The 25781-nt window shown below is 43.4% G+C and overlaps 1 protein-coding gene and 1 gene segment (V, D, J or C); both read right to left on the bottom strand.

The window, feature by feature from the left end:
• Positions 1-4459: 4459 nt before the first annotated feature.
• Positions 4460-5105, bottom strand: LOC128837964 (immunoglobulin kappa variable 3-15-like). The segment is given in 2 exon segments: positions 4460-4830; positions 5051-5105. Coding segments are annotated over 2 exon segments (420 nt in total).
• Positions 5106-17684: 12579 nt separating this feature from the next.
• Positions 17685-23016, bottom strand: LOC128837963 (uncharacterized). Its single transcript, XM_054029670.1, has 4 exons — positions 22926-23016; positions 22451-22770; positions 18298-18361; positions 17685-18082 (listed from the first exon to the last, which is right to left on the bottom strand). Exons 1-4 carry the CDS (start codon positions 22975-22977, stop codon positions 17685-17687), a joined length of 834 nt encoding a protein of 277 aa, XP_053885645.1. The 5' UTR covers positions 22978-23016.
• Positions 23017-25781: the final 2765 nt, after the last annotated feature.

The raw sequence follows: 25781 nt of genomic DNA, 5'->3' as shown, positions 1-25781 counted from the left end.
AATTACTTCCATAATTTCCACTGTAATTTCATTATTTTACAGGTTCCTTATTAAGCAAAGCAAATACTTCCATCCTATTTCTGTTTTTAAACTTCCATATATTAAATCTATATGCTGGTGTTCTATGAAATTACTTCCTGCATGTAACAGACTGAATTGAGAAGTACCCAAAACTAAAAGTGTCTTGCACGTAGTGACCGGTGAACAGATGGTCACTATGTTACAGACTGCGCAGCACATGGGGAGGGTTTTGTATAGGTGGAACCGGAAAGGGATAGTTGCATTAACCACCATGGATACACTCGTGCCCATTCATGTGCACACATCCTTTCGGGTCTCTATGCACTAGACTTGCCCAGCTACCGTTTTGAAAATCCTGTCCAGGCTCATCTTCTCTTGTGTCCCACAGCTCATGTGCATTCAAGGCTTGATCCAAAGCTCACTGAAATCAGTGGGATTCTTTCTGCTGACATGAGATCTCTGAAAAATTGGCCCCACAAGGTCTAGTCCTACACTCTACGAACTGAGTGACTGTTCTCCCGATGTTAGCAAATCTATTCAATAAAGGAATCTGTAATTTGAGTATTTTAGCAATGTTTATGAGAAACCTTCCCAAAGAGATTTTTATAGTGTCTGTTGGTAGGAAAGGAATGCTGCAGGCAGTTTTGAAATGCATTCCTATAGGAATGAAATTAATTAATTAATGCTCGCTGGGGTAGGAGCCCAGGTTTTGAAACCTGGCAAGGATTTCAGAGCAGTAATGAACTTAAAATAATATCTGTATCAAATCAATGCAACAGTTCTTACCTTTGTGTAATTTCTTACCATGAAGCCAGAAAACAAGTAACAAACAGAAAAGTCTGTGAGATCCTCTTGATTGTCTGTGACTGGAAATGTTTGTTGATAAACACACAGAGGAAATCAACACATTTAAAAGTTGTCAGAAAGGAAAAAACCACTTGTGTGAATATGCAAAAGGGTCAAATTCTGGAAGTCACCAGGATTATAGCCCCAGGAAAGCTGTTGTGAAATCTTGAACTTGTCTGTTTCATGGTGCGGTTGCATGTAATAACTATTTGTAGTTACTCACCATTCTGGTCTTCAAGTGCCCAGACTGAGGCTTATATGGCCTAAGGTGGTTACAGTGGCGGATTCGTTATTAACGAGGAGACTCTATCAATGGGTAGCAGAGCAGGCTGTGCTGCTACCGATTCCCGTATATTTAAACACAAGCCTATTTATAACAATTGAGTGATGTAGGGCGAGTCATGCTTCTGTTACATGATGATCAGAGAGTCTCACAGGTAATCACATTTATTTCACTGGAACTGCTCATATGAGTAAGGACTTAGCTGTCGGTTTAAGGGGCTCACAGTTAGGTATATTTTATAAAGATGGTAACCAGGGAAACCTATTGACTCAATTATTCTTCTTCCTCTTTCATCAGACCATACCAGTAAAGAAACCTTCCGAAACCAGCTGGCCTGTTTGGCCTGAAATCGCAAACTCTGCAAAGTGGTATCAGAATACTGCCATCTACTGGCCAATAGCAGAGTTTTCTACAGAATTTAGTCCATGAATGGCGTGCCCAAGCAGATCTCCTAGCACTCCCCAGGGAGTCTGGTGCTACACGGCTTGATGCTGCTTTGTCTTCTCACATGTGTCCCCCTTAGCCTCCCAGGCACATCTTTCAAGCCGTGATTGATGTTGTGGAGCCAGTTTCCCATCATACACCAGAAGAAGCATGTAGTGTATAGATCGCATCTGGGGCCCTTGTTAAGGAAGAATGCCTTATTATGAAGGTTCTGGACTGGTGTTTGAGCTCTGGGTTGAGCTCCTGGCTATGCCTTAGTCTCCCTGTGTGACATGTGACAAGTTATTTATTCTCTCTCTCTTTCAGATCCCCATCTTCTTATATGGGGAACAAAGGCTACTTGATGAATAGTTTGATGCTTTAAAAGTGAATAACATCATACAGTGCACCCCACTGTACTCCTGCATTGGACTGTCCCCCAGCAGTGCAACTTCAGCATGCCGTGTAGTTGAGGAAGCAGCGCTCTGAGGAACCTGTCAGGCACTGCTGCTCACGCTGGTAATGCCTCCATGGAGTCTTTCCAGAGCTTAGGCACAGCAGCAGTCTCATTAACAGCCCCATAAACCGAAAGGGCAATTAAAAATGACTGGCCAGATTTACCCATACACTTTGGCTGCTCTGGAGATACCAACTGGCTGGTTGCTCTGCCTGCTTTAGTGTACAAGTCAGTCTGCCCTCTGGAATCAAGATGGGCGACCTTTTTAGATCAGAGGCCATTGTTCAAGCTGAAGCTCTGGGCCTGGTGCAGAATTTATCGGGTGGGTTCTATAGCCGGTGTTATGCAGACGAGTTGATCATGATGGTACCTTCTTGCCTTAAAAATCTACAAATCTAAATAAAATAAAAAGTAGAGGGAAGGCTGATATAACATCTCAGCATCTTATTAGTAATGTTGTATAATGGCATTCTCTGGGGATTTGTTTTACTGTTCATGTATGAAATTGTGTGTGTGTGTGTTTGTGTGTATGTCATGATGACGATGATATGTATGTACATAAGGAAACCTAAGGAAATTCTCAGACAAAAAACTACATTAAGTTAGAGTTAAGCTTGTCAGTAGTTATAACTGAAGACATGATGAGGATGTTGCACTTAACCTAGACCCAAGCATTGTAAAACCGAGGACATTCAGACTTAAGGTTTACACTTTAAAGTGTTTGATTTTTTTTTTAAGTAAGAAAAGTGGTGTTAAGGCACCCAAACAATCTTAACCCTGTGGAGTAGAGGGAAATCACTTTGTCTTTAATAATGTTTCTAATCAGATCTGGGATTCTCAAACACTACAATGCTTTAATCATAATGATATATTAATTGCACTGAATCATTATAGGACATTGTTACGATGTTTTGGTGCCCTCACTATGTATTTCCATACTGTAACATGTTTCATTGTCTTTTGAATCTATCTTGGATTTTCCTAAGTTATATTACTTTTGTTGTTATTGTTGCTATAAGTACAACTTCTCCGTAATGTATTTTACTCTAAATTACAAATATGTACTTGCAACCAGAACTCCATCTTAATATTGCTTGTATCTGGGAATATTCTCCGCTATGATATAAATATCTCTTTTGTATAATTTTTCACAGCAGAGAGTGTGTCCCCGTAACAAAAAGTTACTTTTGGAATTCTGTGGGATTTGTTTGTTTATTTTTGAATGCTTCTTTTGGGCCAAAAATTCTAGAATCCTCAATTGTGTAGAGTCAGGGTAAAATTAAATCAATCAAAACATTAAAAAACTCCCTCCACACTATAGACACATGCCCTGTTTTGTACATGTTCGGCTCTGAGGGCCAGTGTAGCAGGATCTAACATCTATCAAGGACGCAAGCACCATAGGCTTCCTGAGAGCGAACCAGGACACTCAACGGTGTTCTCCCTCGCATGCCAAGAGCAGCCAGCCCACGTGCTCTAGCTGCTTAACCACAAACTGATGCTTGCTGGTGACAACAAGCAGCATTTGGATCCCTCCCAAACAGGCCAAGAAGGGTCCCCTGCTTTGGAGTGCAAGACACCAGTAGATTCCCCAACAGCAATCCACTGAAAATAGATATGGTGCAAAGTTTGGGAAAGGGATCAAGCAGGGAACTGTCTGCCATAAATCAGCCCATGAGAGGGTGTTTTGTGTCATTGCCAGAATGAGGCGCTTCCTTCCATGATTGCCCACACCTGATCTGCATAGTTTGTGACTCTCTGTGTGTGTGTGTATTAATGGTTTAATGTACATCATGTGGTGTCAGTTTATTTGTATGTGATCTGTGCTGCATGACTAAGTGAATATTACCTTTATTTCCCATGCTCTGCATCTTTTGTCTAAAAGCAATTTTAATTTCGAGCTAATTAAGTTTGCTTTCCGGATTAATGTATTCATTCCCAGACACAAACTACATTAAGACTGTAGCAGTTCTTTGGGGAAGGGGCATCTTTTGGTTCTGTGATTGTAAAGCACCTAGCACAATGGAGTCCGAGTCCATGTCTGCGGCTTTGTGGGCACTACTGCAGTGCAAAAAAATAAAGAAGAAGAAGATGGAGTTAAGGCTGAGAGTATTAGTAGTTTAGGATAAAATCAGTGACTGGGATGTTGTCATGATCCAAACACCAAGGATTATAAACCCAGAAAATTCACAGTTCAGGTTAAACTTAAAAAAAGTCATAACACATTTTGTGGGATTTCACTAATGACCCTCTGTTGTTCAGCTGATAATATGACAAAACTTCACTGCACAGCTAACCTCTTGAGATAGCAATACAATGCCAGAGTTTTAGGTTGTTAGTGGATGGGACGAGTTATCTTCTTATTTCTCTTTCGAACATTTGAAAACTAGACTCTTGTGCTACTTGTGTGTACGAGTGTCTGCTAGACTTCATGCTTCATAGAGCAGGGAGGTTTTTGTATTGGTCTGTATCACTGTGAGAGGGAAGCCGTTACCATGCTGGCAGTAATAATCTCCAGCATCATCAGCTTCAACCCGGCTGATTGTAAAAGTGAAGTCAGTGCCAAACCCACTGCCACTGAACCGGTCTGGGATCCCAGAGGGACGGGTGGAAGCGCTGTGGATAAGGAGCTTAGGAGCTTGTCCTGGTTTCTGTTGGTACCAGGCTAAGTCGGTATAAGCACCTCCTTTGCTCTCACTGGTGAGGCTGGTACTGGCTTTGCAGTTGATGGTGACTCTGTCTCCTGGAGACACTGCCAGGGATTCTGGAGTCTGAGTCAGCACAATCTGCCCATTGGAACCTGGCGAGAGAGAATAAAAATTGGCAGGGCTGGGGTGGGGTAAATGGGACAATGACATTAACATTATTCAAAGCTCCACATTGAAACCCTTGTAAACTGAACAGTAGAAATAAACTAAAAATATACCTGGAATCAGCATATAACTTTACAAACCACGGGGATTTTTCTTATGCTTTGCCACATATCTTATCAACACTTTTGACACTTGTCTGTTTCTTACCCTGAATCCAGAAAAGCAGCAGCCAGAGAAGGGGAGTCTTTGAGCTCATCTTGCGTCTGTGGGGTTGGAAATGCTCCTCAGTGAAGCATGTAGTGGAAATGGAACCATTTATGTGTTCAGCAGCTGAGTGAGGAAACATCAGTTGTGTGTGAATATGCAAAAGTTGCCCAATTATGTAAATAATCAGATGTTAATGCCAGGGAGGAGTTTTGAAATATCTGACTAGATGGTTTCTTCTGGTTATAGGATGTAATAACTATAACATATTTGCATGATTCAGATGGTAAAGCAGCCGGAGTTAGCTTGACAAGCACAGGGGGTAACAACGGCTGTTTGATTAATGATGAGTAACCGAGCGAGCGGCAGGTTGAAACACAAGTTAGAAGAGCTAAAATCATTCAGTCATTTACTGTGGGGGGTTTAAATGCAATCAGCCTAGTCTCTTTTAATTAATCCATTTTCATTATATTGATAGGGCAGATTTTCAAGGAAACAGTGGCACTGGCAGGTGCATGGCTCTTTGCAGAGGCACCAGTGGCTGCATGCGTTCTGCACGCCTAGAATGAAGGCTGTTCTCAGACTTGAAGGGTGCACAGAGGCAGGATGAAAATGAGGTCTGGGAAGAGGAGACCCAAGGTCCAAACATACTCAGATTTTGGGTGTATCCACAGCACAGAAATGCTGAAATTGGTGTCAGTGTGCCAGGCTCCAGTGATGCCCATTGTGTCTGTTCCCCTGTCCCATCTACTTCCATGACGTGGTGGGCACCAGAGACTGAGAGGTACAAGGGGTTGTGTGAGTTGAGGATTGGGGCCTCCAAACCTCCTAACCTCCACTGTGGTTACCCCACTCCCCAGCTATTGGCTCCTCTGCGTGGGTGTGACCAGCCCGGCAGTCACTGGGAAGTTGACTAAACACCTTTTCCATTGGCTCCTGCTGACTCTTACTAGCCAGACCCAGACTAAATGTGTCCACACCCCATGCCTTCTGGATAAAGGGATCAGCACCTTTCTGTGTGGCCACTCCCACTTCCCAACCCTTTGAACCGCACCCCTCCTCTGGTGTATCTGCCCAATCCCTGTGAAAATCCTCTGTGTGCCTATTACCTGCTTGTGTATCTGGGTTCATGTGTGTTTGGGGATTTGCTCCCATACAGACTTTTGTGAATCTGGCCCATAAGGTCTTAACGTACTCTACAACAGAGCAAACAGGCACCTGACCTTAACACCGCCATTTAAACATCCCTTGATTATATAATTTTTCTTAGGTGAGTAATGATTCTGAGACCTTCAGGTGGGATTATATTGATTATCTATTCAAATAAGAGGAGCCCCTGAGACCATTGTAGAAGTGTATGTATAATGGCAGAGCTAGTTGAATTTTTTCCAAAGGAACAGCTTTCTGTCAGGAAATGTGGAGTTAACCAAATCTAAACCTTCTGTGGGAACACAAGAATTCTGTTCAAATTTTCAGGGGAAAATGCTGATAAGGTCAAAACATTTCCTTCCGATATGGTCAAAATGGTTATTTCGATGTTATCATTTTGACTGTTGTATTGTATTGCAGTGGATGTTGTGTTATGATGTTCAGTTGACAAAGTTTAAATGGACATATTAGCTTTATTGAAATGAAAAGTCTCTGATTTTTCAAAAATGAAATTGTCTCTGGTGCCCTGGGATTGAAGAGTGGGAATAAAGCAGAGAAAACTGTAGTGAGCCTCAAGTCTCTGTGGATATGCTAGAGTCTGTGATTAGCCAAACCTTTTGAGTCCTCCAGTGTTCTCCTTTTCATTCTGTGCTTGGAGATGGAATAAGTCACCCTCTTATTTCACGTTTGACAGAACATTTGAAATGCAGACAGTTACATCCGCAACAAATGGTAACTGCAATGCACGCTGCAGACAGTAGGGAGGTTTTTGTATTGGTCTGTATCATTGTGAGAGGCCAGCTGCCACACTGCTGGCAGTAATAATCTCCAGCATCATCTGCTTCTACGCTGCTGATTGTGAATGAGAAATCAGTGCCAGACCCACTGCCACTGAACCGGGCTGGGACCCCCGACTGGAGGCTGCTAGCATAGTAGATAAGAAGTTTGGGAGCTTGTCCAGGTTTTTGTTGGTACCAGTTTAGGCAAGTGCCAATGCTCGTACTGGCTTTGCAGTTGATAGAGACTCTCCCTCCCACTGGCACTGCCAGAGATTCCGGGGACTGAGTCATCACAGTTTGCCCAGAGGAGTCTGGATGAAGAGAGAAGATGGGTAGGGAATGAACAATGATACAATACTGGAGATGATGAATATTCAAACACTAAAACACAGTTTGAATTTGCCATTGTGACTTGACACTACAACACAACACATAGAACATTAATTCAATGAATCCGGTGGCAACATTTCTTATGTTCTGTCACATGGATCATTACATTTTCAAATTCTTTGTTTTCAGTTTCTTACCCTGAATCCAGAGAATCAGCAGCCAGAGAAGGGGCGTGTGTGAGATCATCTTGCCAGACTGTAGTGGGAAAGGTTTGTTCATAAACCTGCAGTGGAAAATGAAACGCTTATAATTTATATGTGCTCAGCCGCTGAGTGAGAAAAACCTCATTCGTATGCAAAATACATGTAAATTTACTGCACTTGTGTTGCAGCACAGAGTTGTGAAATGTTCCTATTTGGCTTTTATCCTGCGGCTGCTTCATTTTAGAATGTCGTTGTCATGTATTTCCAGGGTTCTGATGGTAATATGCTCAGACAGCTCTGCAGATCTTGCATATACTTAGCCGATGTGACACATCTCCCCTGGATGTTCACTTGGGCTGTGCCACCCTTATCTGACATGAACCTTAATTTCAGCCCTCTCCATCCAAGTACTTGCCAGATGTCACTCATTCCATGACCTTGGAGGGTGCCTTATCTTTCTTAGACAAAGCAGGGATCCTAAATGGCTGGTCTCACCATCTGAGTATTCCCTGTAACATCACTCGTAAGAGGTGTTGCTTAGTCTGAAAGTTCTATTTATGGAAAAACTGGGGGGGGAGGGATAGCTCAGTGGTTTGAGCATTGGCCTACTAAACCCAGGATTGTGAGTTCAATCCTTGAGGGGGCCACTTAGGGATCTGGGGCAAAAATCAATACTTGGTCCTGCTAGTGAAGGCAGGGGGCTGGACTTGATGACCTTTCAAGGTCCCCTCCAGTTCTAGGAGATAGGATATCTCCATTAATTTAATTTAACTAGAGAACCCTGGGCCTCATTTACAGATGTGCCGATGTCCTGCATCTCCCATAACAGTGAAAACAGTGAACAGAAGCTGGGGGTGCTCAGCGCCTCGGACAGTCAGGCTCTCTCTGTCCATTTTGGGGCTTTAGTGAGGGAGACTCTTAATTACTGATGTGCAGTGGCTGACTCTAAGGTCAGAGATCTCAATAGTCTCGTCTCTGGCCCCCTAACATGGCAAGGCTGGCCATGTAACAAGGATGGGTTTGGCGTGTGGCAATAAGAGACTGGGTTAACCGTGTGTGCCGTGAGCCAGGTATTTGCTCCTCCGCTGGTTGCTGTTTCCACACCTACTATATCAAATTATCTGTTAAACAAACCAGCAAATGATAGTATGGTGAGTGGAACTGGAGAAGGAGGGTCAGGTTTGAGGAGGATCTGTTGGTGGGCTCAGGAAAGCAAGAAGAGGTAAGGTTGCCAGACAAACTCTAGAGCCTCTGCATGTAACACTGGCTACTCAGCATGTTGAACAAAGGTCTCTTTCCTTCTGCGCTGCCTGCCTGCTGCATCACTTACTGCTGACAAACATTAATAGCAGGGGATCCTGCTTTGTGGTCAGGCACTTGCACTTTGTGGTCAGGCACTTTGTGGTCTCCCCACTTCACCAAATTATCTGTGCTCTCTAAGTGCCTCCAGGTCTCCTGCCTTTCCACTTTAGTCAGATGTAGTAGCAACATGGCACAAACCCATGCACAGATCCAGTGAGAGCAACTCTAGCAGAGGTCCTGCTGAGGCGTTTATGCACCTTAAATTGCTCTATAAATTGCTCTCTTCTGTTAATTCTCTCTGAAGCACCTAACATTGGCCACTATCAGAAGACAGGATACTGGGATAGATGGACCATTGGTCTGACCCATTATGGCCATTCCTATGTTCTTAGCAGGACAATATCACATGAACACCATCCTGTTGATTGACCAAATTCTGTGAACAAGTCTGTCATTGACCACTAGATGGCAATAGAAAGAGCACTTCAGGAGTGGAGATTTCAGTCAATCTACACAAATTAATCCGTCATAGGACTGCCCAAGCAGGTGTGAGCACATTTCCCTGGGGAGTTGCAGTACTGTATGGTCTGCTGCATCTCTTTACTGTGCTGCGCGTCTTCCCTTTTATGTGTCCAGCTGTACATTTCAATATGTTTTTGATACTGTGAAACCAATTTTCCACCACAGAAGCCATCTTTGTCCAAACCCCACATGGACAGGGAATTTAGGCTCCTGTGTGTTGATCTGAGCACCCAGAAGTGCCATAGAGGAGTCCTCCTGAGGCACCATTGTTTGAAAATGAGGTCTCCCAATTTCGGCCAGGATGTGTCTGGAACAATCTGGCCCTAGGCCTTGTAAATTCTTTTTGTGTTTATGTGTCAGGCCGAAGTCAGAGGTGCACTAAGGCAGGCTAAACATTCTTGTTTTACTGCAACTACAGCAGAGCTGTTGGGTGGAGATGATGGGAATCCCACAGGACTAGCATGTGTCAGGAATAGGACAACATCCCTGAGCTCAGATGGGCTGAGACAAATACTCCCAAACATCCTGGCAATTAGCACAGGGTGATTTATCCATTAAACAGTTCAGATACAGGTTACCACAACCTTCAAAGAGACATATAGTCAATATTGCTATTTCACTCAAGTATCTTCCTAAATGTTAATATTCCCTTTTTGATCTTTGAATCAAAGCTATAGCAATAGACAAGACCTATTTGCTTACATCACAAGACCTGAGCAAACATCTACCCTTCTATCTCTAACAATGCAGACTTGCATTTCAAAGCTCTATTCATTTACCTATCTTCCTAACCAGTCTCTACAGTTCACCCATGGGTCAGGTCAGTCTGTGATTAATTAACTCTTTCTGGACTTGTCATCTTTCAATGAGATATTATATCACACTCATAATGTCACAATGGGTGAGCTTTTTAGATCATATGCTTTTGTTCAAGCAGAAGTTCTGGGCTTGATGCAGAATTTATTGGGTGGGTTCCATAGCCGGAGTTATGCGGATGAGATGATCATGATGGTCCCTTCTGGCCTTAAAAATCTACGAATCTAAATAAAATAAAAATTAGAGGGAAGGCTGATATTACATATCTGCATCTTATTAGTAATGTTTGTAATGGCATTCTCTGGGGATTTGTTTTAGTGTTCATGTATGTAATTCTATGTGTGTGTTTGTGTATATGTCATGATGATGACGATGATATATACGTACATAAGTAAACCTAAGGAAATTCTCAGACAAAAAACTACATTACGATAGAGTTAAGGTTGTCAGTAGTTATCCAGAACTTAAGACATGACGAGGATGTTGCACTTAACCTAGACCCAAGCATTGTAAAACCAAGGACATTCAGAATTAAGGTTTACACTTTAAAATGTTTGATTTCTTTTTTCAAAGTAAGAAAAGTGCTGTTAAGGCACCCAAATAATATTAACTCTGTGGTGTAGAGGGAAATATGTGGAAAAAACTCCATCTTATCTTTAAAAATCTTTCTAATCAGATCTGGGAATCTCAAACACTACAATGCTTTAATCACAATGATATGTTAATTGCAGTGAATCATTACAGGACATGGTTGTGATGTTTTGGTGCCCTCACTGTGTATTTCCATACTGTAACATGTTTCATTGTCTTTTAAAGCTATCTTGGATTTTCCTAAATGTATAGTACTTTTTTGTGTGCTATAAGTACAACTCTTCTGTAATGTATTTTTGATTTGTAATCTAAATTACAAATATGTACTTGCAACCAGAACTCCATCTTAATATTGTTTGTATCTGAGAATATTCCCCTCTATGATATAAATGTCTCTTTGTATATTTTTTCACAGCAGAGAGTGTGTCCCCTTAACAAAGTTACTTTGGAATTTTGTGGGGTTTGTTTGTTTATTTTTTTGAATGCTTATTTTGGGCCAAAACTTCTAGAATCCTCAATTATGTAGAGTCAGGATAAAATTAAATCAATAAAAATATTAAAAAACTCCCTCCACACTATAGACACGTGCCCTGTTTTGTACATGTTGGACTCTGAGAGCCAGTGTAGCAGGATCTAACATCTATCAAGGACGCAAGCACCGTAGGCTTCTGGAGAGCCAGGCAGGACACTCAACATTGTTGTTCTAGGCATGCCAAGTGCACCCAGCCCACATGCTTTAGCTGCTTAACCACAAACCTGCTGCTTGCTGGTGACAATACTTCCATCATATTTCTGTTTTTAGAACTTCCATATATGAAATCTATATGCTGGAGCTCTATGAAATTACTTCTTGCATGTAACAGACTGAATTGAGAAGTACCCAAAATTAAAAGTGTCTTGCACATAGTGACTGTTGAACAGATGGTCACTATGTTACATACCACGCAGCACATGGGGAGGGTTTTGTATAGGTGGAACCGGGAAGGGGTGGTTGCATTAACCACCATGGACACACTCGTGCCCATTCATGTGCACACATCCTTTGGGGTCTCCATGCTCTAGACGTGTCCAGATACCACTTTGAAAATCCTGTCTAGGCTCATCTTCTCCTGTGTCCCACAGCTCATGTGCATTTGAGGCTCAATCCAAAGCTCATTGAAGTCAGTGGGATTCTTTTTGCTGACATGAGAGCTGTGAAAAATTGGCCCCACAGGTCTTGTCTTGTACGACGCTACAGAGTGAACGTTCACCTGATCTTAAAAAATCCATTCAATATAGGAATCCTGTAATTTGAGTAGCTACGTTTGTGAGAAACCTTCACAATGAGATTTTTATAGTGTCTGTTGGTAGGAAAGGAATGCTGCAGGCAATTTTTGAAATGCATTCCTATAGGAATGAAATTAATGTATTGTATGACAGGATCCTTTTCAATTGGCAGATAGGAGGCAAAGCAGCTGTTAATGATTTAGACTGAAAGAGAAATCAGTGTCGCTGATGCATTGAGATTCATGGGTGGGATAAAGCTAGAGAGATTTTCAGGACTCCTAATAGAAATGTCTATGTGATCAGCTAAACACGTTGGGTAGTAATTCAGTGTTATGTTTTTTTACTATCTGTTAGACTGTACAAGGAGGAAATGGCAAGTAGAGCAGGGAGGTTTTTGAAGTGATCTGCATCACTGCGAGAGGGAAGCTGCCACATTGCTGGCAGTAATAATCTCCAGCATCATCCGATTCAATTCTACTGATGGTGAGTGAAATCAGAGCCAGACCCCTACCACTGAATCAGTCTGGGATGCCAGATTGCAAAGAGGAAGCCCCATTAATAAGAAGCTTAGGATCTTGTCCAGGTTTCTGTTGGTACCAGTGTTTGCAATGGCCAGTGTCTGTCCTGGCTTTGCAGTTGATAGTGACTCTATCTCCTGCTGATGCTCACAGGGATTCTGGAGTTTGAGTCATCACAATCTGCCCAAAGGAGTCTAGGCATAGGAAGAACAATGGGTAGGGAATTGAACAATGATACAATGTTGTATAACTATACCACGCTTTACACTGAAACACTTTTAAGTTGCTAATATAAGTTTGTTAAAATGCAACAAAAATATGAAGTTAATTCTTCAGCATTTTAAAATGTTATTCTACTAAGTATCTACCATTCAAACCCTTGTTTTATTTCTTACCCTGAATCCAGAAAACCAGCAGCTAAAGAAGGGAAGTGTGTGAGCTCATCTTGACACTTTGAGATTGAAAAGGTTTGTCAATTATTCTGTAGGAAAAACATGTATAAGTACTCAGCAGCTCAGCAAGGCAGTGTCCCCCATGTGGGAATATCCAAAATACTTATAAATGTCCTGCACTTTAGTTCCAGGGCAGAGATTCGGGATGTTAATATTTAGCCTGTTAGTTTCATGCTGCTATTGTCTGTTAGAATTAAAGTTATGCACTTGTAGGATGTAGATGCTAATATAGACATCTCACTGGATTTTATATGTGTATTTACTGATCTGACATGTCTCCACTCAATACTCACTCATGCTGTGCCCTCAGTATCTGGACATGCACTTTCGTTTCAGCTTACTCCATTTGACCACTGTCCAGGTTATTTGAGTGATGACCTTGGTGGACACCATTGCCTTCTTCAGCAAAGCAGTGGTGCCAAGTGACTGGCTTCCCCATCTGAGTATTCCCCACAACATCACCACCATGGCACCTAATTTGTCACAGACCGTAACATGATCCATAGAGGAGATAAGGGGCCCTCCACTCTCTTTGACTCCAGTGGGAATTGAAGTCACACACAGAATCCGCTCAGCACCTAGCAGGATTGGCCCTTCTCAGCCATAGAACATCGGGAGTGCAACTGGTATCTGGTGTCCTGTGTCATAGTGGGAACCACATAGTGATAAATAAATGTGACGTGAGTGGCTGAGGTTTTGGATCTGTGACTATCTCTGACCTGGTAACACCCAGACAAACAGCACCCTGATCCCACTGGCACAGTCAGAACTCGAGCTAAGTCTGGGGGTTTATTCCAGGCCACTGGATGGTTTCCGTGCTCCCATTAGAGCAGAGGTACTGGGATTGCACAGGTAAATGTTTGGTTTAATTATTGATGAGGAGCAAAGGGGAGACAAGGAGAAGATCATTGCAGCAAGGGGCCCTGGACACTGATAAATCAAGGTGCAGCAGCTATACTGACAGTATGATGATCTTCACAGGAAGTAGCACTCCCGGCGCCCCAGAACCGGGAGGTTGTTGTATTGGTCTGTATCACGGTGAGTGATGAGCGCTCAGCCTGCAGACAATAGTAATCTGCTGTATCATCGGCTTCAGTGCTGCTGACTGGGAGAGTGTAATTGGTACCAGAGCCACTGCCACTGAACTGGGCTGGGACCTCAGAGGCAGGGGAGGAGCCATAACAGATAAGAAGTTCAGGACCTTGTTCTGATTTCTTTTGGTACCAAGAGATGGTCACTGCCAAGGCTGGAACTGGCTGTAAATCTGATGGTGACATTTTGTCCTGGAGACACTGAGAGGGATTCTGGAGACTGAATCATAGTGACGGACCCAGAGGAGTCTGGATTAATTATAAAATATAAATAAATACAGATAAAAGGTCACTGATAGTCAGCAATATTGTGTGTTAATAAATGATTGACAATTGCATCTTTAGATAATGGCATTAAGTGGATCATATAATACAACATGTTCACAATCATTATATTCTAGCCATGACCTGATGAATGGGTTATTTAATAGCCAATCTAGCTACAATGATTCACATTTTAAAAATATCAGTGGATCTTTGTGCTTTTAAGCCAGTGCCCTCCAGTTCTGATTCCTACCTGGAATCCACAGCGCCAGTAGCCAGAGGAGCTGAGCCTGGGAGAACATCTTGGTATGTCTGAGCTGGCAGGTGCTGCTCAATGAACCGTGGAGAGTGGAACCAAAAATTTTATAGCCACCAGGGCAGTGTCACTGGGGAGTTCACATGCAAAGCAGCCCCTGTGTGCGGGATCCTGGCCTCCTGCTCTGACTAGACACAGAGCTGGTGAGGATATAAGAAAATCATGGGGCAGGATTTTTTTGTGGAACCTGGAACTTTTAACAGATACTGCAGCTTTTAATTGGTGCCACACATTTTACTTGTGTTGTGATCCCGTGTGCCAGGTCTGAACACCACTCACTAAAAGGGAGCAGCCAGGCCAGATCTATCTGACTGAGTGGCATTGTGACCTGGCACCCGGGGTCACAACACCATGCAAATTTGTCCCAGCTCCCATAGGTGGAGGGCAGCTAGGGGGGCTCAGCTCCTCCAAATGTGAGACACCCCGCTGCCTGCAAGTACAGCCCAGCTCGGCAGACAAAGCTCCATGTCTGGCAGTGCTAGGGCCGGCTAGGTGCTGAGTGGCCTGGCTGTCCAACAGCAGGACACGCAGGGAGAATGTCTGGAGCCGGCAGCGGTGGCATGGTATGTCCGTGGTGCCCAGCACGGTGCCGCAGGTAAAGCCAGCCCTGTGAGCCAGTCCTGTCCATGCCTTGGTTATGGAGGGTCCATCCCCAGTCCCTGCACACAGAGCTGGGGCTGGAGCCAGGGAGTGAGCGAGTGTGATAAAGGGAGAAGAGGAGAGGGTGAAGTGGCTGTGGAGGAGGGAGCCAGACACAGCCAGACTCAGCTGTGGCCCCCAGCAATGCCACACAGCTCGCAGTGTTGGACTAGATTGGTAACTGGTATATTTCTGATCTGGGAAATGTAAGAAAGAGTGACTCCACAACAGACCCCAGGATGTGGCCTGACCATTAGAAAGAAATATGTCCCTCGGCCGGCTTTCTCAACCCGCTGAGTTTGTGCTAATTGAAACAGGCCTGCCAGTTTGCAAGGTCTGTGCTAATTGTAGAAAAACATTCAGAGACAAAGTTTGTCCTAGATAAGATAACAACATGTTCCAAATGTGTTTTTTTCTAAACTCAGGAACAAGATTTGTTGTTCCTCCACTTTTACATTCCTATCTTGCTTGTTTTCTTTTCAAGTGGCATGGAGAGATTCATTGGCGTCTGTCATGCCCCAGTGAGTTGAGAATAGTTATGTTAAGTGAAATAGGGTGTGATTGTAAATGTATGTTTGAATGTTTGAATGAGTAATACAAGATTGAAGTGCCAGCCTAATAAATAATAACTATCCAGGAACATTCGGCCGCAGAATGCGCAGGATGGAGATAACTGGATGACCCTGTAGGGCAAACTGGAATCCACCCCCAGCTGCCCCAAGGACGAAGGGGCCGAAGAACAAGATAACAACAAGCCATCACTGGTGGGCCATCTGCATGATGAACTATCACTTCAAACGTGAGAACAGTGATTGATTATCACTTCAACTGTGAGAACAGCATGTCAAAGCAAACCTTATAGATTTGAATGAGGATGAATCCCTATAAAGACAGACTCTGAAGACTGAGAACGTTGAGTCTGGTTCTGCAACCACCCTCCAGGAGCATCGGATGCACATCTGACAAGACTCGGCTCCATTCTCGTGTCCAGGCCACCTGGCCAGTGGCTTAGCATGAACAACTCTAAGGCTCGTAACTATGATAATAACAACCTTGCAGAACCTGTGTGTGCATGAATGAATGTGTGAATGAGTGTGAAATTGAATGGAATGTTATAACTATAACTGACTGCTTACTATGATTCTTTCTTTAGTCACAATAAAAGCGGCATTTTGCCTTATCCCCTTTAAAAAGATCCTGCTGTTTTTTATTTTATTGGTATAACAGCAGCCTCCTCCTGCACCTTCCACAGCACTCCGACCCCTCCATACACCCCCGAATAACCTCCCAGAACTTTCTACCACCCTGCCATAGCCCTCCCCTGAAGCCCTACAACAGCTCTCCACCACCCTGCTATAGACCCCCCAAATAACCCCCACCATAGTCCGCCAGTACCTTGCTCCCGCCCAACCTCCAAATAACCACCCCCCAACCTTCGAGAGCCAAGCAGCACACACACTGTCTGTTCTATGCCCTTGCCCTGCTCTGGCAAGCAGGCTCTTGGAAGAAGATGCTGGAGCTTATGTGTAGGTGACAAAACCAAAACTGTAACTTTACCAAACTGTGGCCGCAACTTTTGAACCAAAAACGGCACAACCTTTTTACAGTCTTACTGATCAGTGTTTGTAAAGTGCTTTGAGATCCTCCGCTGGCTAGTGCTAAATTAGTGCAGAGGGCGTGCATAGGCCTAACCCCTCCACATCCACCAGGGGGAGGTTAGCGATGCTGACTGCCCCTCACACCACACAGTAAGATGGGCAAAGTCATGTGATAGTTGATGTTTTTCTTAATGTCCCAGCTCTGGGAATCACGTGATTAGGTGAGAATTTCCACTGTCCTTCAAAAAAGGCAGAGCCAGTTTCTAGCTCACATAGTTGTGGAGAAAAGTTTGAAAATGTGAAATCCTGAAGGCAAAGAAAAAGCTAATATATATGCTTTTGGAAAAAAAAAGTCATGATATGTTGAGCCTGAACTCATGATTTGTGAAAGACCGGGGTCGGCAATCCAGGGATCATGGTTACAAAAAGTTGCTCACAGTCTGCACAGTTGAATGCAGTGCAGGGTTTTCTCCGGCTGGGTGGGACTGGCTTTGGGAGAGCATTTTCCTGATCATCTGCACACACAGATGGTATGATTTTCATGTGCCCATTAGAAGAAGCTTTATTGTGTGGCTGTGCTCTGTAGGGATTGGACTTTGTTGGCCTGAGACAGGATAGTGAAACACATCCATGACATGGTCATTACAGGTCTGACATACTGTCCTGCTGTTACATGCTCCTGCACTTGCTGCATTTGGTGAATCTGATGTAGGTGGATTGATTGACAGTGATGGGTAATTGTGAGAGTTATTGATACTTTGCTCTGTGGTTTGGTAAGAGAGACACAGGAGCAGGTTTATATCACAGGCAGCAGGGTGATTCGATATAGCTGCAGCAATCGGTAACTGCCTTGCATGCTGCAGAGAGCAGGGAGGTTTTTGTATTGGTCTGTATCACTGTGAGAGGCACATCATTACCCTTCTGGCAGTAATAATCTCCAGCATCATCTGCTTCTACGCTACTGATTGTCAATGTGAAATCAGTGCCAGACCCACTGCCGCTGAACCGGGCTGGGACCCCCGACTGGAGGGTGCTAGCGCGGTAGATAAGAAGTTTGGGAGCTTGTCCAGGTTTCTGTTGGTACCAGTTTAAGTAATTGCTAATGCTCGTACTGGCTTTGCAGTTGATAGAGACTCTCCCTCCCACTGGCACTGCCAGAAATTCCGGGGACTGAGTCATCACACTTTGCCCAGAGGAGTCTGGATGAAGAGAGAGGGTGGGGAGGGAATGAACAATGATACAATGCTGGAGATGACACATGTTCAGACACTGAAGCACAATTTGAATTTGCCACTGTGAATTTCTACTAAATACAACACAAAGAATATTAATTAAATGGATCAGAGTGGCAGCATTTCTTACATCTGTCACACTGAAAATTAATTTTTCAAATTCTTTGTTTTTAATTTCCTACCTTGAATCCAGAGAACCAGCAGCCAGAGAAGTGCTGTGTGAGAGATCATCTTGCCTGACAGTAGCTGGAAAGGTTTGTTCATAAACCATGCAGTGGAAAATTAAATATTTATATGTGCTCGGCAGCTCAGTGAGAAAAAAACTATATGCAAAATGCATGTAAATTTACTGCACTTCAGTTTCAACAAAGAGTTACGAAATGTCAGTATTTGGCTTATTTCCTGCTGCTGTTGTATGTTACAGTGATGTCACATATTTCCTGGACTGAGATGGTGACATACTCAGACCTCTCTGCAGATCTGGTTTCATGCCCTTGGAGCGCACCTCACCATTCTTAGGCAAAGCAGTGATCCAAAATGGTTGGCCTCCCCCTCAGAGTATTCCTCACACTATCACAAAGGGGTGTCTATTAGCTTGGGAGCTTTAGCCATAGAGGAGTTAAACAACCTTGGGTCTCATTTTCAGAGGTGCTGAACCCCTGCATCTCCCATAACAGTGAACAGAAGCTGTGGGTGCTCAGCACCTTGGACAATCAGGCTCTCTCTGTCCATTTTGGACTTTTGTGAGCTGTGGGGAGACTCTTCATTACTAATGTGGAATGGCTGACTCTGAGACAGCATGTGGTCAGAGCTCACAATAATGTCTGCTGTGGCCACCTGACATGGGCTGTTCTTTGGATGGACATAGCGCAAGGATGGGTTGGGGTATTGCAGTAAGAGACTGGATTGACAGCGTGTGCTGGGAGCCAGGTGTTATGCCTCTGCTGGGTGCTGCTTTCCTCCCCTACTATATCAAAGTATCTGTTAAAGAAACCTCCTAACCATAGTATGGTGAGTGGAACTGGAGAAGGAGGGTCAGGTTTCAGGAGGAGCCGCTGGTGAGCTCAGGGGCTCAGGAAAACAAGCAGAGACAAGACTGCCAGACAGAGCCTCTGCTGGTAACATTGGCCTCTCAGCGTGTTGAACAAAGGGCTCTTCCCTACAATTCCACCTGCCTGCTGCATCACTTACTACTGATGAACACTAATAGCAGGGAATCTGCTTTGTGGTCAGGCATTTGCACTGTCCTGTCTTAAACCGTTAAGCACCTTAAACCATTAAGCACCTATTGTCTCTGGATGGTTTATTCCCTCCTGAAACTGCTTTGCTGGGCAAAGACAGATCTGTTTTTCTGAGAATATGATTGGTTCGTTTGGTGTGTGTGTCTGTGTGTCTGTGTGTATGTGTCTGCAGCTGTGTTGTGTGGTTTCAAGTATAATGACATCTGTACAATGCATCAACTCATGCTCTCTGCTTTGAAACAGGCAAGTCTCACTAATTGTTTAAAGGGGAGTGTGTACAATGACACAAGGGGGGAAATGTGTAGTCAATTAGGGTTCAAAGTTTTCACTGATGATTGTGTGAGCTGTTTGTTGTCAGTTACATAGTTAGAAATGATCATGAATCACATGGGTATTATTGGCCAGTGTGGGTGGGGCAGGTATGCCCAATGGCTGGCCATTATGGAACCACTATTGACCTAAGATTTTCACCATTGAATTTAATTAGTCAAAGGACAGCCCAAGGAGGTGTTAGTGCATTCCCCCGAGGAAAACAGTGCTGTATGGTGCGCTGCATCTCTTTATTGTGATACGTGTCTCTCCTTTTAATTCTGCAGTTCTACATTTCAACATGCAATGAGTGTGGTGGAGCCAATTTTCCGACACAGATGTGATAGTACAAATCCCCCATGTTGATGCTCAATTTGGGATTTCAGCGCAGGAAAGGGGAACTGATGCTCCTGTGAGTAGATCTGAGCACTCGGATGTGCAGTGTGGGAGTCCGATGGAGGCCCTATTGTTTGTTTGAAAACAGGATCTCCTAATTTAGTCCAGGACGTGTCTGGAACAACCTCTCCCTAGGCCTTGCACATTCTTTAAATGTTTATGTCCGAACCCTAATCCTAGCTTCACCCCCTCTGAGGGGAAAGAGGAATCTGTGTTAGAGGAGCAACAGGGCAGCCCCTCTGTAGATTACTTTACGCTCAGCCTGGCTCCACCTTCTCCTCCTATGTCAAATACAGCAGAGCTGTTGGAGTGGGAGACGGAGGGTGATGGGAGCCCTGTTCTGCTCTCTTCTATAGAGCTTCTTACACTGCACTTATTACTGTAGCACCTTCCAGTAGTGCATGAAGCCATGTCACAACACGTCTGTCACAGATTATTTGTTCTCTCATCCTCTCCCCAGGGGAGAAACGTGCAGAGTGTCTTGATTGGGTGGTAGATCAGGGTTTTTTTCTTTTTAAAATACCAGTTGCTCTGTGGTTACATTAGAGAAGACAAGGTGAAAGCAATGTGCCTTGCACTTGGAGCAGAAGGTGGTGAGTTTGTGATGGTCCTTAGTTCATGGGGCGGGGGGAGGTCATTCCACAGTCTTGGACCACCCTAGGAGATAGCTCAGTCTCCTGCCCAGATGAGCTTGAGAGTTCCCATGTGCTAGAAGAGTGGATTTGTTGGTCATTTGTGGGTGAGCTGGCTCAACAAGACAGGTGTGCGTCAGACACTGTACCACGTTCCTGAGATCTGATTGGCTGAGGCAATTGCTTTTAAGCAAAAGAGGGTAACGTAATTTTCATAATAATTTCCAACATAATTTAGCTCTGCTACAGGTGGATTGTTGAACAAAATGGTTATTTACATCATCATTTTGAAAGTTTTATATAAGAAATCTATATATAATCAAAAACTAATCAAACCTGACATTTTAATGGGAGTAGCATAGATCTGGGGGAAGATACATAAACAGCAGAAATGGGTTGTGTGATGTTACACCCCATATTCTTTATGGAAATATGCTTATGATATGGATATGGCATAACAGATATATTTTATGCAAGATGGGACTAGTAAGGTATCATTGGAAAGGTTATAATCTACTGAATGTGATTATCCAATTTGTATGCATGTATCATTTCTGTACCCAAAGTTAGGAATATTGACTATGTAACAATTACAACTGTGTGCGTGTATTTTGGAGACGCTCACCAGACAACAGGCCATCAGCCTTGATGAGCCATTAGGAAGAAACAATAGGACTTTGAAGATACTAATCTCTCTCCTTCCTGAGAGGCGACCTGGAACATAGCTGTGACACTATTAGGTCAGGTGGTCCTGTCACCTGGTACTAAACCCCATCTTGGACTTCTAGTGATTTTCCACTAAAAGGAGGGGAAGGTCAAGACTGGGAAAAAAAAGATTCCCGCTTTATGTAAATTCTATTTAAGGCTGGGGAGTAAGGCAAACAGGACTCCCCCTTCACTGCCATCCCACCCAAGAAGAAAGACAGAGACAAAGAAACTAAGCTGAGGGAAAGGCAAGGGCTGAGTCCAGACTGAGACAGAGGAGTCTAGTCTGTAAAGAGAAATAACTGGAACTCCCAGCTACAGAAACTCTGCATTCTGCCTAAGTCAACATTGAGAGTGAGAAGTTACATTTTGTAACCTGTTTCTTTAGTGAATCAAGCTTAGTTTGCCTGTTTTGTTTTATTTGCTTAGTAATCTGCTTTGTTCTGTTTGCAATCCCTTAAAATCACTTAACATTTACCTTTTATAGTTAATAAACTTGTTTTTAGTTTATTCCAAAACCCAGTTTGTGCAATTCATATCTGGTGGGGGCCAGGGGAGGGAAGCTGTGCACGTCTCTCTCCACATTAAGGGAGAGGGCCAATTTTTATGAGCTTGCGCTGTGAAGATCTTTCTATACAGCACAAGTCAATATTATTTTGGGTTTACTCCACGTGAGTGCTGGGCAATTTCCTAGCTGAATCTTCCCATAGAAAGCTGCTCGCAGACGCCGTTTGATTCTACAGCTGGTGCATCCCTGCCTGTGTGTGTGCACTGCCAGAGGCCGGAGAGACTGAGTCAGCAAAACAGGGAGAGGCAGCCCAGGCTAGTGGAGCAGGCAGGCACAGTGAAACCCCAGTACATTAGGTGGCATCCCGGACAGGGAGTCCACCCCATCACTGGTTGCAAAAAAAAAAAAAAAAAGAAAAGGATGAGAAGTTATTTTACTTCATGCGTGTCCAGAGCTGAATTGGGAGAGCTAGATGTGCCTTCCACATAATGAGAGTAGAACAAGTGACCAACACAAAAGATCCTGCACGTCAGATGGAGGTTTTTGTATTGGTCTGTATCACTGTGAGAGGCCAGCTGTTATACTGCTGGCAGTAATAATCTCCAGCATCATCAACTTCAACACTGCTGATGGTGAATGTGAAATCAGTGCCAGATCCACTGCCGCTGAACCAGGTTGGAACCCCCGTATCACGGGAAGAGGCTTCATAGATAAGGAGTTTAGGAGCTTTTCCAGATTTCTGTTGGTACCAGGCTATGTCATTAGTAATACCCGAACTGGCTTTGCAACTGATACTAACACTTTCTCCTGCACTGACTGATAGGGACGCTGGTGACTGAGTCATCACAGTATCTCCACTGGAGTCTAAAAAGAAAAAGAAAATCTGTGTCTGTCACAATATTTTTAAAAGTAAGTTTCACTTGATTAAATTTACTCAGTATTAAACATACTAGGAATTCTGCGTCACTCCAGATAAACCCCAAACCATTTTCAAATATCATATTTTTATTCTTTCTTACCCTGAATCCATAAAAACATCGTAATGAAGAAAAGCAGGTTGTGGGACATCATCTTGACTCTTCTGGGTGACTAGAAGCTGAGAGCCCTGCAGTGAAATCTAAAATGCAACCCGGTAGATTTATAATCCCTGGTCAGAGCAGTGAGGAAATGGCACTCGGGTGTGAAAATGCAAAGAGGACGAGCTATGTAAATTGTCTCTAGAGATGTTAATTTTCTTAGATCATCCCCTCCCAGGGGCTGTTATTAGATAAATAGTAGGAGATAAGATTCCTACTGGACTTTTCCATTTCATCACTTGAGTTTCCAGTTTGAATTGACACTAGTGGTGGGTCTGATTTAGGACAAATGCTGTGACTCTGTAGTACATCAACAGTAGTGTAATCCAGCTGGGAATATTGTTGGTCCATTTGGTGAGGGTGTGTATGTGTGTGTGCAGCTGTATTGAGTGGTTCCAGATATCACAACATCCATACAGTGCCTGCAGCGATACAGGGGGTAGACTCTAGTTCTTTGCTTTGAAGCAGGCAACCCTTGTTTCAAGTGAAAGATGCACATGTAACACAAAGGGGGAAAATATCTAGTCAATAAATGATCAAAGATTTCACTGATAATTGGGTGAATTATTTTTTGTTAGTTACACAGTTAAAAACAAGTCGGACTGAGGCTGTAATTGACCAGGAATGGGTGGGACAGCTATCCCCAGTGGTCTTATTATTGACCAGCAGCTTTCACCAAGATAAGAGATTTAAAAAAACTTTGGAGTAGGTCCATTCAGCTTGGACAGAGACACAAAGAATTTCCTTTTTCTCTCTCTGAATGTTGAATCCCTCACAGTATCAGTGCCACGGGCATTACTGCACAAGAGGGACCAAAGAACAACAATAACAGTGCTCTTGGGGTTGGGACAGTCTGATTTCCTTTTTCCTAAGTGCTTCAGGAACAGTTTCTTGTCTCACCAGAGACCTTTAGTGTGGCATTAACTCAGCAAAGTCCAAAGCTGACTGCAAAGAATTACAAAGGGATCTCACAAACCTGGGTGATTGGGGAACAAAATGACAGATGGCATTCAATGCTGATAAATGCAAAGTAATGCACAATGGAAAACATAATCCCAATTGTATATATAAAATGATGGAGTCTAAATGAGCTGTTACCACTCAAGAAAGAGATCTAGGAGTGGTAATATTGTGGATGGTTCTTTGTGATAGTTCACTATGAAGCAGCAGTCAAAAAAGCTAACACAATGTTAGGAACCATTAGGAAAGGAATAGATAATAAGACAGAAAATATCATAATGACACTATATAAATCCATGGTAAGCCCATACCTTGAATACTGTGTCCAGGCCCCACGTCAAAAAAGATATATTAGAACTGGAAAAGGTACAGAGAAGGGCAACACAAATGATGAGGATTATGGAACAGTTTCCATATGAGAAGAGATTAAAAAGACTTGGACTGTTCATCTTAGAAAAGAGATGACTAAGCGGGGGATAAGAGAGAGATTTATAAAATCATGATTGGTGTGAAGAAAATTAATAAGGAAGTGTTATTTACCCCTTCACATAACACAAGAACCAGCAGTCAACCAAAGACACTAATAGGCAGAAGGTTTATAACAAACATAAGGAAGTACTTCTCCACACAACACACAGTTAGTCTGTAGAATGTATTGCTAAGGGATGTTGTGAAGGTCAAAAGTATAATTGGATTAAAAAAAGAATAAGATAATTTCCTGGAGGATAGGTGCATCAATGGCTATTAGTCAAGCTGGTTAGGGATGCATCCCCATGCTCTGGGTGTCCCTAAAGCTCTGACTGCTAGAAGCTGGGACTGGACAACAGAAGATGGATCACTCTATAAATTGCCCTGTTCTGTTCATTCTCTCTGAAGCATCTGGCACTGGCTACTGTCAGAAGACAGGATACTGGGCTAGATGGACTATTGTTCTAACCCAGTGTGGCCATTATTATGTTCTTAACTGGATAATATTAAATGAACATCGTCCTGTTGTTTCCTGAAATGTCCATTCCTGAAGTGCTCTGTCTTTCTATCGCCATCTAGTGCTCAGTGACAGAATGGTCCACACAATTTAATCAATCAAAGTAGTGTGCCCAAGCAGGTGTGAGCACATTTCCTTGGGGAGTGCAGTACTGTACAGTCTGCTGCATCTCTTTACTGTGATGCGTGTCTCCCATTTTATATCTCTAGCTGTACATTTCAATAGGCAGTTGATGCTGTGCAAACAATTTTCCGCCACGGAGCTATCTTAGTCCAACCGCCACATGATGATGTTCAATTTGTGATGTAGGCTCATGGAAGGAGAATTTATGCTCCTGTGAGTTGATCTGAGCACTAAGATGTGCAAGTTGGGCGTCCTATCGAGGCCCCATTGTTTGAAAATGAGGTCTCCTAATTTGGGAAATGACGTATCTGGAACAATTTGGCCCTAGGTCTTGTACACTGTGTGTGAAGCCCAAATCAGAGGTGCACCCAGGCAGGCCAAGCATTCTGATGTTACGTCAACTACAACAGAGCTGTCTGGGTGGGGTTGATGAGAGCCTTACAGCACTGGTTGTGATGGAATACACCCATGTATTCACACCCCACACACTATTGTAATAATCTTTGTACAAAGTATTCCTTGTAAAGTATCATTTGAAAATTTGCTGGTCAGTATTGTCCTGGTAAAATACGTGGCAACTTTGTATGTGAAATTATAAGATTCCCCTGCATGATGTTATTAACACCTGTTCTAAACCCCACAGCTCTGCCCTCCCCGCAGTTGTCGCATACCTTACACTTAGTGTGTAAGTTGTTCAGGGCAAGCACCATATCTTTGTTCTTTGCTTGTAC

The sequence above is a fragment of the Malaclemys terrapin genome, chromosome 5 (genome assembly GCF_027887155.1).
Source record: "Malaclemys terrapin pileata isolate rMalTer1 chromosome 5, rMalTer1.hap1, whole genome shotgun sequence".
NCBI classification, from domain to species: domain Eukaryota; kingdom Metazoa; phylum Chordata; order Testudines; family Emydidae; genus Malaclemys; species Malaclemys terrapin.
The sequence above is the reverse complement of the archived record's forward strand: the minus strand, read 5'-3'. Positions and strand labels throughout refer to the sequence as shown.

What these genes read in the sequence shown, in the direction of transcription:
- LOC128837963 (XM_054029670.1), bottom strand. Translation starts at nt 22,977, where the DNA reads ATGATGTCCCACAACCTGCTTTTCTTCATTACGATGTTTTTATGGATT. An exon ending in CAGTGATACAGACCAATACA is followed by an intron (nt 18,362 to 22,450) that starts AAAACCTCCATC and finishes AAACCTTTCCAG; the next exon opens with CTACTGTCAGGCAAGATGAT. An exon ending in GCTGGTTCTCTGGATTCAAG is followed by an intron (nt 18,083 to 18,297) that starts GTAGGAAATTAA and finishes CTCTTCATCCAG; the next exon opens with ACTCCTCTGGGCAAAGTGTG.